The sequence below is a fragment of the Strongylocentrotus purpuratus genome, unplaced genomic scaffold, assembly GCF_000002235.5.
Source record: "Strongylocentrotus purpuratus isolate Spur 01 unplaced genomic scaffold, Spur_5.0 spur5_scaffold_20, whole genome shotgun sequence".
Lineage (NCBI taxonomy): Eukaryota > Metazoa > Echinodermata > Echinoidea > Camarodonta > Strongylocentrotidae > Strongylocentrotus > Strongylocentrotus purpuratus.
This window is the reverse complement of record NW_022145606.1, coordinates 9,852,128-9,865,039: the sequence shown is the minus strand read 5'-3', so window position 1 is coordinate 9,865,039 and position 12,912 is coordinate 9,852,128. Positions and strand designations below refer to the sequence as shown.

Below are 12,912 nucleotides of genomic sequence, written 5' to 3'. Positions count from 1 at the left end.
AAAACCACCAATTGCGCCCATAATCATCTAAAACTAGACGGCAAGGCGCAAGTGTTTTCCGTGAAAATGCGCCCATAAATTATTAGAACAGTAAAAATACACGAATCACGAACAGTTTGCCGCCCACGAGCTCTCTTCTAGCTTCGTATTTAGTGCTTTAATAAGGCGCAAGTGCCGTGAAAATGCGCCCTTTGTTATTATATAGGCAATGCGCTAGCGCACGTACGTACGTTCATATTATGCGATCGCATGATATGCATAATTATGGTGCATGCTGTTGACGCACGCACGTACGTACGTACAAATCGAAGGCCAGGATCAAGAAAACAAATCGTCAAATGGAGAAATAAACAAGCATTCAAATAGTCATTAGAGATCTGTCGAGGTTTGTTTGTAGGCCTAGTTTATTATTTTATCTCAAATAGAATTTAGAATTATCTTATTAATAAGTTAAGAACACCTACGATGTTCTCGATCGTAGTTACTCTCATTTTGCCACCAGCCGACCTCGCTTCAAAAAGCTACCCCGCCAGCTTCCCAAGACGAACGTTTCGAGTCCCGGTAAAATTCCGAGGGTGCATCGGTTTCGCTGGCAAACTTCCAGCCCGACAGCTTCCCACCAAAAGTGGCGAGAGTGTGTGTACGAGGAACGATTTTGGTTTCGTGAATGCACGTTACGCAGCTGAGCTGAGCGTGTCACTTTCAGCTGTCGAATGTCTATAAGGACATTTTTACATCTTATTTCATTAGTTAGGCCTATGTAGACCTTTCTATACAACAGTTAAAAAGATAATTTCTTCAAATTTGCTCCTACTACCGAGAGAGTGGCGGAAGGTTTGTGTGTGAGGTGCGATTTTGATTTGGAATACCCGGCCCGGTAAACTTACTAATTAAGTCCTTCTGACTTTCGATGTTTGTGAAATTGACAATTTATTTATTCATTTGCTCATCAATATTTTTAGTTACTTTAAAATACTGTTTAATGTGCAAGTTTGATGTTCTTAATCAATCTTTCCTGTTCATATTGTTAAGATTAAAAAGTTATTAAATTGATCGTTCGATCTATTCACATTATGAAATTAACATTTGTAGACTCTCTTTGAACTTATGATTAGATGAGCGGCCTATCTGTTTTTGGAAAATTGCCCCTTGCTCCGGTAAATTCCCGTGGCAAAGGGCAACTTAAAAAAAAAATTGCCCCTTGCTCCTGGCTGCTAAATCTAAGGCTTGCGGGCCGCCGCCTTGTTTGCAGGCGCGTAGCCAGAGTTTGGTGTTTGGGGGGGCACATACATGTAATCGATCGAGGTAAAAAAAAGGGGTCTACAAAATTTCAACCGATCCTGGAAATTTTAGGGGGGGCATGTGCCCCCCGTGCCCCCCCCCCCCTGGCTACGCGCCTGCTTGTTTGTATGTACCGTAGACCTCTATACATTCTGTGAAGAAGCTGGTGCTAAAAGTCATGGGAAATTGATCCTGCACAAGTTTCATAAAATGCACATGACATCTAACAAAAATAGAATCAATTTTTTTGGCCTCGTACTCGATGCCCTTTTTGTAAAATATTTTGGCCTCGATGCCCTTTTTGTAAAAATATTTTGGCCTTGGTGCCCTTAAAAATATGAGGTACTCGAGGCCAAACTGGCCTTGCCCTAAAAATGACGAAATTTAAGGCCTGTGTAATGATGCATATTTATTGTGTTTCTTACTTTTCTCGCTCTCTCTCCCATTCTCTCTCTCCCATTCTCTCTCTCCCACTCTCTTTCATTTTTTCTCTCTCCCACATTCTCTTTCTCTCCCTTTCTCTCTCCCATTCTCTCTCTCCCACCCTTTCATTTTTTCTCTCTCTCCCATTCTCTCTCCCACACTCTCTCTGTGCAGAACTTATTGTCTGTGCTTCAACCGGTTGGCCTGCTTGAGGACCTTCACATGGGGGTCAAGCGCACTTTCAGTATGGACGACCTCGGAGTGGAGCTGTCTGATGAGGGTATTTATTTATTTATTCATTCTGTTCTATTTAAACAGGTTAGCCACGTCAGTAATCAAAGTACTGTTTTCTGAGGGGTCCTGTAAACAAATGCAACATAACAGTATGAAGATAAAAACTACTACTTAGGTACTGCAGATTATCAGTGGAGTTTTTAGCTTGTTATTGCGTCTGTAATCAGCCCATTCAAAACCATCGATGAGGCTTGTTTTGTTTATATTTAATAAGTGATAATTATAATGATGAAGCCACATGTTCGTGTAGTCCTATATACATCTTTCTGTGTACAGTACTTGTAACTTTACCAAGACTGGGCTGAATTTCTTATCATTTTGATGATTCCAGAACCTTGCAGCACACACCAATACTATAATACAATACTAGGCTAGATGATCTACCTTTTCTGATCGATTCCACAATGTTTCTTTCACAAAGCAATCGCATGACCAGAACTCAACTCTATCTTTAAGCCCCACTGCACTACTTATAGCTACTTGCGCCCTCTGTATAGCAAACAATGCCTATTTGGTGCCTGTTGGTCACCCATGATCCCCTTTTTCTTATGTTAATTGAGAGCTTATTTGATGAGATAAGCACCTGTCAGTGACCTTGAAGGGAGGTCTAATCCCCCTAGCCAAACTAGTACAGATAGGCTTTAAGATTATTGTTAGTATTTTGTGTTATCTTGACTTACCTTCCTTTTTCCCCCCAAACGCAGACCCCACCATTCTCCAGGACATGCAATCGCTCCAGGAATGCATCCATCTCCTCTCATCCTCCTCCTCGGTCGCCATGGAGATGCAAGGCTTCACCGACTCGCTGATGCAGCTCGAGAGACCGGTGGATGTCGCCCAGAAGCTGGCCAGCAAACTCCTCATGCAGGATGGGTAAGTAGGGACAGTAGTAGCAGCAGTAGGATCATGGTGAACGAAATAACCCCTGAATCATTAAGCATTCCATTCAATGCGGGTTTACTTGTTGTTTGCGAAATAGGGCGGCGGAAGCTGGCCAGCAAACTCCTCATGCAGGATGGGTGAGTAGGTTTTACAATGACTTGGATCAAGAAGGAGTGGGTAACGAGCGACAGATAGAGCAGTGGTAGTAGTAGTACATATTTGCCGGTGTTAAGGCCGCACCCCCCCATTTAGAAATTTCGTAGACAAATTTTTTTTTTTTTAAATTGCTTTTTTGCGGACACCGTGGGCAGGAAGCCAGTTTGTCACAGAGTTTCTTCTACGCTTTCACGATCATCCTCAGGAATGCCCTAGATGTTAGAACGCCTGTTGTAAATCTCCATGAGGGTTATCTTGTCAGTGAGGTTAGTGATCTAGGCTTGGAGTGCTTGAGTTCCGGTCTTTGTTTTTTCTCTAGATCAGCCACCTTGTCTGAGTTAAACGTCGCTGAAGCTTCTAGGTCATCAATCTTTGACCTGATTGTTGACACCTCGGTTGTGAGGTTGTCCAATCTAGTCCAAACAGACCGCGGCAGTTGAGCTAGTAATTGCCGCGTGCAGGTCCGCAAGCGTGAGCGTTGCTGGCGGGATATCAGTAGACTCGGCTTGCGGCAGCCCAGGGGCGGTTGCGCCCGCGTGTTCAGGATCCACTACCTTCGTCAGTGAACGGAGGCTACGCATGGTCATGATGGGAAACCTACCAGTAAAAAATGTGGAAAAAAAGGAAAATAATTCAACAAAATCTCACCCAAACTTGATCAGTTCAAAGGTCATGAATCAGCAATAAGGAAAGCGATGAGCTAGTCGCTTAGAGGAGACAATAACTGGGCGAAAATCGGAGTGAAAGTCATAAATATGGTGCTGGCATTTATGAAAGGGGATAGATCCCTTATTAGAAAGAAAAAAGGGCACGTTTCATTGTGATGTTTTGTTTAACTCACTTGGCTCTGAGGTGTCGCGCTTATCTTCACTGTTAGTAGGTCAATGACACAATTTCTTATTGCGAAATGGGTGTTGATTGGTAGCCTTAGCATCTTTTCGATCATATCCTTGTCAAAGCTCGTTGGGTTTTTAAGGTATAATTCATAGAGGGAGCTTGAGTGGTAGCCTGAGTAGCTTCTTGATCATTTCCTTGTCGAAGGTCGTTGAATTATAACGTATAACTCATAGAGGGAGTTTCCCCCGCTTTTATTGTCACAACTCCTCGTACAAATTCTCTGCCTTTTCCCCCCTGCGTGATGGTGTGCCGCTGTTCAAAAGTATCCACCACAAACTTGTATACAGTCTTATTCTTGTTGGCCATGATGATCTATTAAGAAAAAGAGCAAAGTATGTGTTGAGTGGCAGCCTGAGTATCTTCCTGATCATATCTTTGTCGAAGCTCGTTGGGTTATTTATGTACAACTCATAGAGGGAGTTCCCCCCAGCTTTGATCGCTACAACCCCTTTTAGAAATTCTCTTCCTTTTCTCCCCTGCGTGGTGGTGTGCTGCTGTTGGAAAGTAAGGACCACAAACATGTAGATTGTTGCATTTTTACTGGCTTGTCAAAACGCTGCCATGATGATCGATCCAAGTTAAATTCAAATAAAAAAGAACAAAGATATAATTCCGACTGATTGATACACGTCTGTAAGATCCTATACACACACACACACACTCTGACGATATAAATGCAGAAGAATTTCATTTTATTCCATTTGTCATATAAAAACATACAAAATTATAACATTGATATTGACAGATAAGTAAAGAACATACAAAAAACATACAAAAGATAAACACAAAATACAAATATAAATATACGAATGAGAAAACGGCAAGAAAAAACAAAGTCTTATGTGGTGCTGGCCCCTTGCGACAGCAATAAAACGTCAGGATTACTGTAGCTCTTGAGCTGGTTGACTATCTGCAGACTGTGGTAGGGAACCTGCGTCATAATGCTATATTTTGACCTAGAAATGTTGATAAGAAGAGACAATTTACTAATGGAAAATCCGGCACAAATGCTCTTTCGTATCCCACATATATAATACTCGCAAAGGAGTCTACACTGAATGTGCACATATATTCTAAAGAGATTGATTAAGATTCTCAAACTCCTCATGCAGGACGGGTAAGTAGGGACAGTAGTAGCAGTAGCAGCGGAGATAGGATCATGGTGAAACGAAATAACCCCTGAATCGTTAAGCATTCTATTCAATGCGGATGTACTTGTTGTTTGCGAAATAGGGCGGTGGCGTCGACGTCAGCAACGAAAGCTGGCCAGCAAACTCCTCATGCAGGATGGGTGAGTAGGTTTTACAATGCGGTTGGTCAAGAAGAAGTGGGTAATGATCGACAGATAGAGCAGTAGTAGTAGTAGCAAATATACATATTCAAAGAAACACTTTTTTTTCATGAAAAGAATAAATGTGAGAACGCTCTCGTGTAAACAAAAGATAGCATTTCCGGTCAAAATGATTATAAATACCTGCCAAGTTTACATCAAGGTATATAAAAGATAATACTGTAATGCCCTCTACATTTCTATCAAATTCTTCAAAGTTGAACATTCAAGTATTACACAACATAAATGCGGATAACAAAACCATGACACTGAAATGGCAAGATTATGTGTATACAAAAAAAAGGAATGTCGATCAAAGAAAATTTCACCTAAATAGACATGACTGGTATTCTAAAATACTGCAACTATAATACACTAATCTACAGTTTTGTATAACAAGAAGTGTTACAAGCACTCTCCTGCTGGAACTCTGGATTTACAAAAACTTGAATGTTATTACACAACTATAACTTTATCATGAGGTAACAAATACTACTGGACATAATGTCCACCCTCTCCTGGTCAGTAGAAACTTTAAAGGGGAAGCTTGGGCTGCCTCGATCTTCTTCTGTGGTTTTGAAGCTTCGCTGGCAGCTGCATGACTATATCTTCAATTTTGCTCACTAGCGATATACAGTTTAGGCATCAAACGATTTGTTACAACTATGAAATCTCAATGGAATTATGAATATGAATCGAAAAATCACATACACAGTGTATTTATACTGTAAAATGAAATATTAAACACATTTGATAATCATTGGTCATTACCTGGGTGACAACTCCCCTTACTGAAGCTCTTCGCTTCACGGGGCTCCTTTTCAATTCCTTAATTGAGACATTTTGGGGTTTGGGGTACTCTCGTACCGCATCCATCTGTACTCGGAAAGGCGCTGCGCAGAAGTAGATCTGCAAATACAACATAAAATACCAAAACATTGTTTCAAATTACACCCAATCAGAATAAAAATTCAGTAATATCAATGCATATAATTCTGGTCCACTATCAAAATTTTAAATGTTAAAACAAAGGAAAAAGATATAATTCTGACCAATTGATACATGATCCTTCTGATTGATAGACATCTGTAAATACCCAATACACATACACAGACACTCTGACGATATAAATACAGACGATATATATATATATATATACAGAAAAATCAATTTCATTTCGTTCCATTCGTCATATAAAAACATACAGAATTATAAAATTGATATTCACAGATAAAGTAAAGAACATACAAATAACATATGAAATATAAACACAAAATACAAATATATACGAATGAGGAAACCGGGAGAAAGAACAATGAAGTCTTATGTGATGCTGGTCCCTTGCGACATCAATAAAACGTCAGGCTTGTGGAATTAAGGTCCCTCATGTGTAGCTTATAAGTATGTCCTAAATAAACAAACTCGTCAGATAAGGATACTGCATACATTAAAAATGCTTACAAACTAAACTAAAGAACTGAGAAAAATATGAACATAAATAAGTATAATAAAATCTACTGACTACTAAATAATAGCTATAAACAAGAGAAGACAAATGCAACTACTATTATAGTTATTAATAGTAATATTATTTATTTATGTTTAGTCCTCAAAACCAGGCTGTTCGGGAGCAGGTTACACAAGCACTCGGTAGAATCATGGATCCAACGGGAGTCTTCCGAACAGTTCTGCATCTTGTCGATGTAGCAGGGGGCGAGCCAGGGAATCTGCTAGCTGAACTGGGTAAGTAGAAAGAAAGAGAGAGAGAGAGAGAGAGAGTGAGGGCGAGAGAGAGAGAGGGGGGGGGGGGGAGAGAGAACAAACAGACAGAGAAAAAGAGATAGAGAAAGAAAGAGAGAGAGAGAGAGAGAGACAGACAGAGACAGAGACAGACAGACTGCTAGCTGAACTGAGTGAGTAGAGAGAGGGAGAGGAAGAGACAGAGAGAGACAAATATAAAGATACAGCAAGTGAGAGATAGAGAGGCAGAGAGACAGAGAGTAAGAGTTAGAGTGAGAAAGAGGGAGAGAGAGAAAGATAGATAGAGACAGACAGACGTAAAGAGACATAGACAGAGTATATGAGAGAGAGAGAGAGAGAGAGAGAGAGAGAGAGAAGACAGGTCTACAGAAAGTAAAAACAGCTAGATTCTCATTCAATTTCCCTTCTCTCTTCTTTCTCTTCACACTCTACCACCATCTCTCGGTCTTCTCCTCTCTCTCCCTGTCTTGCGCTCTCTCTCTATCTTTCTCTCTTTCTCTCTCTTTTTGTTTATCTCTCCCTCTCTATCTTTCTTTCTCTGTTTAAATTCACCTTCATCTTCTAAAATTCTAAAATCCATATCCCCATATCCTTTTTGTCTCTACTTTTTAATTTGATTTAAAATGACAATTAATGAAAGAAATTATTCATGTTACTTTCAGGTGCAGATGTTCTCCACGGTCCCACACACCACACTCTGAGTAGTGATCTGTCTGTGGTCTGCCTGGCTGCTAGCTTCACAAGGTTCGCCCAACTGAGGCTAGAATTCATGCAGATTCTTCTGGTTCTCGAGTGTCTGATACTGAGACTAGAATCACAGGTTAGTCACAAAGACTAGGATGTTCCTGTAGGGGCAGATCCAGGAAAGGGGAAAGGAGGGGGGGGGGGGGGGGGGGTGTGCAGATCAGAAAAGTTGAAAAAGGAAATGAAGAAATAGAGGTAACCACTTTCTTGTTTGTTTTTCTTTCTTCTCTGTAATTTCTTAATGAAAGGGTACCAGTCTTTTTAAATAGTATCTAATTCACCATTCTTATCCCATCTCCAGTGTCCATAGACTGCTGATTGCAATAAGAAGTTAACCTGTGATGTGATACCAGTCTTATTTAATTGTATCTAATTCACCATTCTTATCCCATCTCCAGCTCCCATGGACCGCTGAATGCACCAAGAAGTTAACCTGTGATGTGATACCAGAGACATGCACCATTCTGCAAGCCTACCATTCTCTAGTATGGCTCTCCACATGTATATCCAGCCCTGTACAAACAAAGACTGTGTAAGTTCATGCACCTTTGCTTTTTGTGATCTGCGCAAGCATTCAGTTCAATGCATTTGTCATAAATATGAGTACTTTTACTCATTTTTTCACCTTAGATGAAATACTTCGCCAATTTCTGTGTTTTTGTTTTAGGGTGATCCATGAGGGGTATAAATATTTAACAGCGACAGGTTTGAATTTTGATACGAGAGGTTTTAAATCGACTTATCCATCCTCTTTTCTGTGTTAAAATATACAAAAATGTAAAATGAAAATAAAGAGTAAAAATAAAATAAAAACGTAACCAGTGGCTTATGTGAAGAAGCCTTCAAAAAGGGCATTTTCTGAATTATCAGGAATACTAATTTGTTTATTTTCCACTGATTTTTTAAACATTTTCTTTTTCTAGGGAATTCCATCTCAGACAGATGGCAGTGCTTGAAATCTCCACCAACAGTCCCTCCCACCTGACGGGCCAGACCTCCCCATCTTCATCATCGACTAGTCCACCTTCACCCACCCTAGTGGAGCTGTTTCTGCAGGGGAGTGGAGGGGGCTATGTCCGTTCCATTCTGGCCAAGAGGGCAAACAGGAGAGCGGAGGGACTGCAGAACTGGGGAAAGTTGTACCCCGCTGCGATGAAGGCGATTGCTCAGTTGATGTATCCTTTGCTTATGTGCATTTGATTTTTACATTGGAATCGAAATGTTTGTTGAATATCAGGGGGTGTTTCTCAAAGACTAAGATGAACCTTAAGTTGGACTTAACTATCGTAGGCAATTCATGCCACTGTTTGCTCTTACCATTTACTGGCATTGGTCTCTCAAGGGACGTATAATTTGTGGTCGCAAATCTACAGAATTTACATTTTTTGATAGTTCATTATTGAAGGAAAAAATATTATCTAAAGATCATAATGGTGAGAGCAAACGGTGGCCTGAACGGCCTGCCATAGTTTAGTCCAACTTAAAGTTGATCTTAGTCTTTGTGAAACACTCCCCAGATCTACTAAAAGAACCCTCCTACGGAGGCACAAATGCTCAGTGGTAGAGCAGTGGTCATGTAACCAGAAGGTCATAGGGTCAAAACCAATTTGATGCACTGGTGCCCTTTGGCAACCATGTGGCACTGATCCTCATTAATAAGTCCCTTGGAGAGGGCTCAAAGCCATTGGTCCCCTGGTTGCTTAGTTACAAGATTACACATGCTTTCTTAGTATTCAGACGGAAGCAAACCCCCTCCAACCATGGTATTTGATTAATTTATGATACATGATGTGTTTTTGGTAAATACATTTTTATGCCTCCGTTACGAAGTAGCCGGAGGCATTATGTTTTCGGGTTGTCCGTCCGTCCGTACGTCCGTACGTACGTACGTACGTACGTCTGTACGTACGTACGTCCCGTTCTCGTGATCGCGTTATCTGAAGAACTGGTTGATGGATTCCTGCCAAACTTTGGTCATGTACGTATCTTGTAGAGCCGATGAACTGATTAGATTTTGGGGTTACGAGGTCAAAGGTCAAAGGTCACAGGGCTCATTATGTATGCAAAACAAGCTCGTGATCGCGTTATCTGAAGAACTGGTTGATGGATTCCTGCCAAACTTTGGTCATGTATGTATCTTGTAGAGCTGATGAACTGATTAGATTTTGGGGTCACGAGGTCAAAGGTCGAAGGTCACAGGGCTCATTATGTATGCAAAACGAGCTCGTGATCGCGTTATCTGAAGAACTGGTTGATGGATTCCTGCCAAACTTTGGTCATGTATGTATCTTGTAGAGCCGATGAACTGATTAGATTTTGGGGTCACGAGGTCAAAGGTCAAAGGTCACAGGGCTCATTATGTATGCAAAACGAGCTCGTGATCGCGTTATCTGAAGAACCGATTGATGGATTGCTGCCAAACTTAGGTCATGTATGTTACTTGCAAAGCCGAAAAACTGATTAGATTTTGAGGTCACAAGGTCAAAGATCAAAGGCCACAGGGCTCATTATGTATGCAAAATGAGCTTGTGATCGCGTTATCTGAAGAACCGATTGATGGATTGCTGCCAAACTTAGGTCATGTATGTTACTTGCAGAGCCGATGAACTGATTAGATGTAGGGGTCACAAGGTCAAAGGTCAAAGGCCACAGGGCACATTATGTATGCAAAAACAGCTCGTGATCGCGTTATCTCAAGAACCGATTGATGGATTCCTGCCAACTTAGGTCATGTATGTTTCTTGCAGAGCCAATGAACTGAGTAGATTCTTGGTTCATAAGGTCAAAGGTCATGGGCTCATTATGTATGCAAAAATAGCTTGTAATCACAATATTCTGAGAACCTGTTAATGGATTACAATTGAACTTGAATTCGAAAAATTTCTTCTGTTTTGGTTTGTAAAATTGCTCTATGACGGAGGCATCATTTTCGACTGCGCGCAGTCGAAGTTCCATCTAGTTTTTTCTGTGTTATTCAGTTTAGAAAGGAAAAGACAGGTATGTTGGTACATTTGCATACAATCAATAAATCCTGTTTCTTTAAACATATGATTGTAAGAAGTGGGAATGTAAATGTCACCAGCTCAGTTGATAGGTTATTTCCTTGACCTTTGACCCTGATCAGTTGGCCAATCAGTGCTAACTTCCTGTTTGCGGAGTACCTGATGATGAAGTGCCAGTATACTCAACTTCAGGTAAAACAATGTTTTCAAAATCTTGTAACTATTTAATGGTTGTCAGGTCCTACTGTAAATGTGTTATTACTGCATCAAAGCCCTGTCTCATAAAGATTTGCGATTGATCCAAATCAATCACAAGGTCTCTAATTAATCGCAAGTTTGTAATCTCCTATCTCTTATGTCGTAGTTGCGATTGATATCAACTGCAAATAAGATGCAGGAAGATGTGAGTTGGTCTAGCGGCACGTTCACTTGGCCAGCTCTCTGTCTTTGCCTACAAACTGACTCAGGCGACCCCTGCTCGAAACTGAGTCACATCTTTGGATGGTGGCATTGAAGGTCTGTCCCCAGACGTAAATAATCATATCTGATTGATACGCGTCTGTAAAATCCCAATTACACACACACACATCAAATCGACTCTAAGGCCTCTAATTAATCGCAAGTTTGCAGTCGCCTATCTCCTATGTACGTAGTTGCGAATGATATAAATCACAAATAACTTGCGATTGATCCAAATCTCCTTGATCCAAATTAACCCCAAGGCAATCGCCCATCTCTTATACACGTAGATGCGATTGATATCAACTAGTTATAAAACAGGGCCCAGATGCACATCTCTAATTCTTGTCCCTCTCTCTACCCAGGGTTACATTCGTCTCCTGTCGCCGTGGTGCGAGTGGAACGCTGCGTCCCGTCAGTTCCTCCTGGCTCACTGCTACCTCAACACCGGTGAGCCCGTCAAGGCCCTGGGGTGCTTCCAGGAGGCCAGCCAGAGGATCGGTGCCGAGGATTTCCTGCTGAACAGGCTCCTCAGGACCACGGAACTACAGGGAAAGAAACTTGAGACTCTCTATCACCTCAAGGTATTTTTATGCCTCCGTTACGAAGTAGCCGGAGGCATTATGTTTTCGGGTTGTCCGTCCGTCCGTCCGTCCGTACGTCCGTACGTCCGTACGTCCGTCCGTCCGTCCGTACGTCCCGTTCTCGTGATCGCGTTATCTGAAGAACCGATTGATGGATTCCTGCCAAACTTTGGTCATGTATGTATCTTGCAGAGCCGATGAACTGATTAGATTTGGGGGTCACGAGGTCAAAGGTCAAAGGTCACAGGGCTCATTATGTATGCAAAAACAGCTCGTGATCGCGTTATCTGAAGAACCGATTGATGGATTCCTGCCAAACTTTGGTCATGTATGTATCTTGCAGAGCCGATGAACTGATTAGATTTTGGGGTCACGAGGTCAAAGGTCAAAGGTCACAGGGCTCATTATGTATGCAAAAACAGCTTGTGATCGCGTTATCTCAAGAACCGATTGATGGATTCCTGCCAAACTTAGGTCATGTATGTTACTTGCAGAGCCGATGAACTGATTAGATTTTGGGGTCATAAGGTCAAGGTCAAAGGTCATGTGGCTCATTATGTATGCAAAAATAGCTTGTGATCGCATTATCATTAGAACAGATTGATGGATTCCTGCCAAACTTAGATCATGTATGTATCTTGCAGAGCCAATGAACTGAGTAGATTCTTGGGTCATGAGGTCAAAGGTCAAAGGTCATGGGCTCATTATGTATGCAGAAATAGCTTGTGAACGCATTCTCATTAGAACTGACAGATGGATTACTATTTAACTCGGGACATCTTGCGGAGCCAATGAACTGAGTAGATGTTAGGGTCATGAGGTCAAAGATCAAAGGGTCATATATGTATATGAGAAATTGCTTGTAATCACGATATTCTGAGAACCTGTTAATGGATTACAATTGAACTTGAATTTGAAAAATTTCTTCTGTTTTGGTTTGTAAATTGCTCTATGACGGAGGCATCATTTCGACTGCGCGCAGTCGAAGTTCCATCTAGTTTGTTTTGAGAAGAGAAGTGAAGGAGGTTTTTAAGATTGAGAGAAAGATGACTGATTTTGAAAGAGATGTGGGATTGTGTCTTGTGTTTTCAGGACGCTA

At 41.2% G+C, this 12,912-nt stretch overlaps 1 protein-coding gene across 1 annotated transcript in view; it reads left to right on the top strand.

The window, feature by feature from the left end:
* LOC583090 (nuclear pore complex protein Nup160) overlaps positions 1-12,912 on the top strand; it is a 40,974-nt gene that overhangs the window by 17,665 nt on the left and 10,397 nt on the right. The window contains exons 13-20 of the mRNA XM_030992726.1: positions 1,879-1,984; positions 2,703-2,871; positions 6,870-7,006; positions 7,687-7,844; positions 8,167-8,300; positions 8,692-8,943; positions 10,893-10,962; positions 11,595-11,813. Coding sequence (XP_030848586.1) covers positions 1,879-1,984; positions 2,703-2,871; positions 6,870-7,006; positions 7,687-7,844; positions 8,167-8,300; positions 8,692-8,943; positions 10,893-10,962; positions 11,595-11,813 — 1,245 coding nt within the window. The remainder of the gene's footprint in view (positions 1-1,878; positions 1,985-2,702; positions 2,872-6,869; positions 7,007-7,686; positions 7,845-8,166; positions 8,301-8,691; positions 8,944-10,892; positions 10,963-11,594; positions 11,814-12,912) is intronic.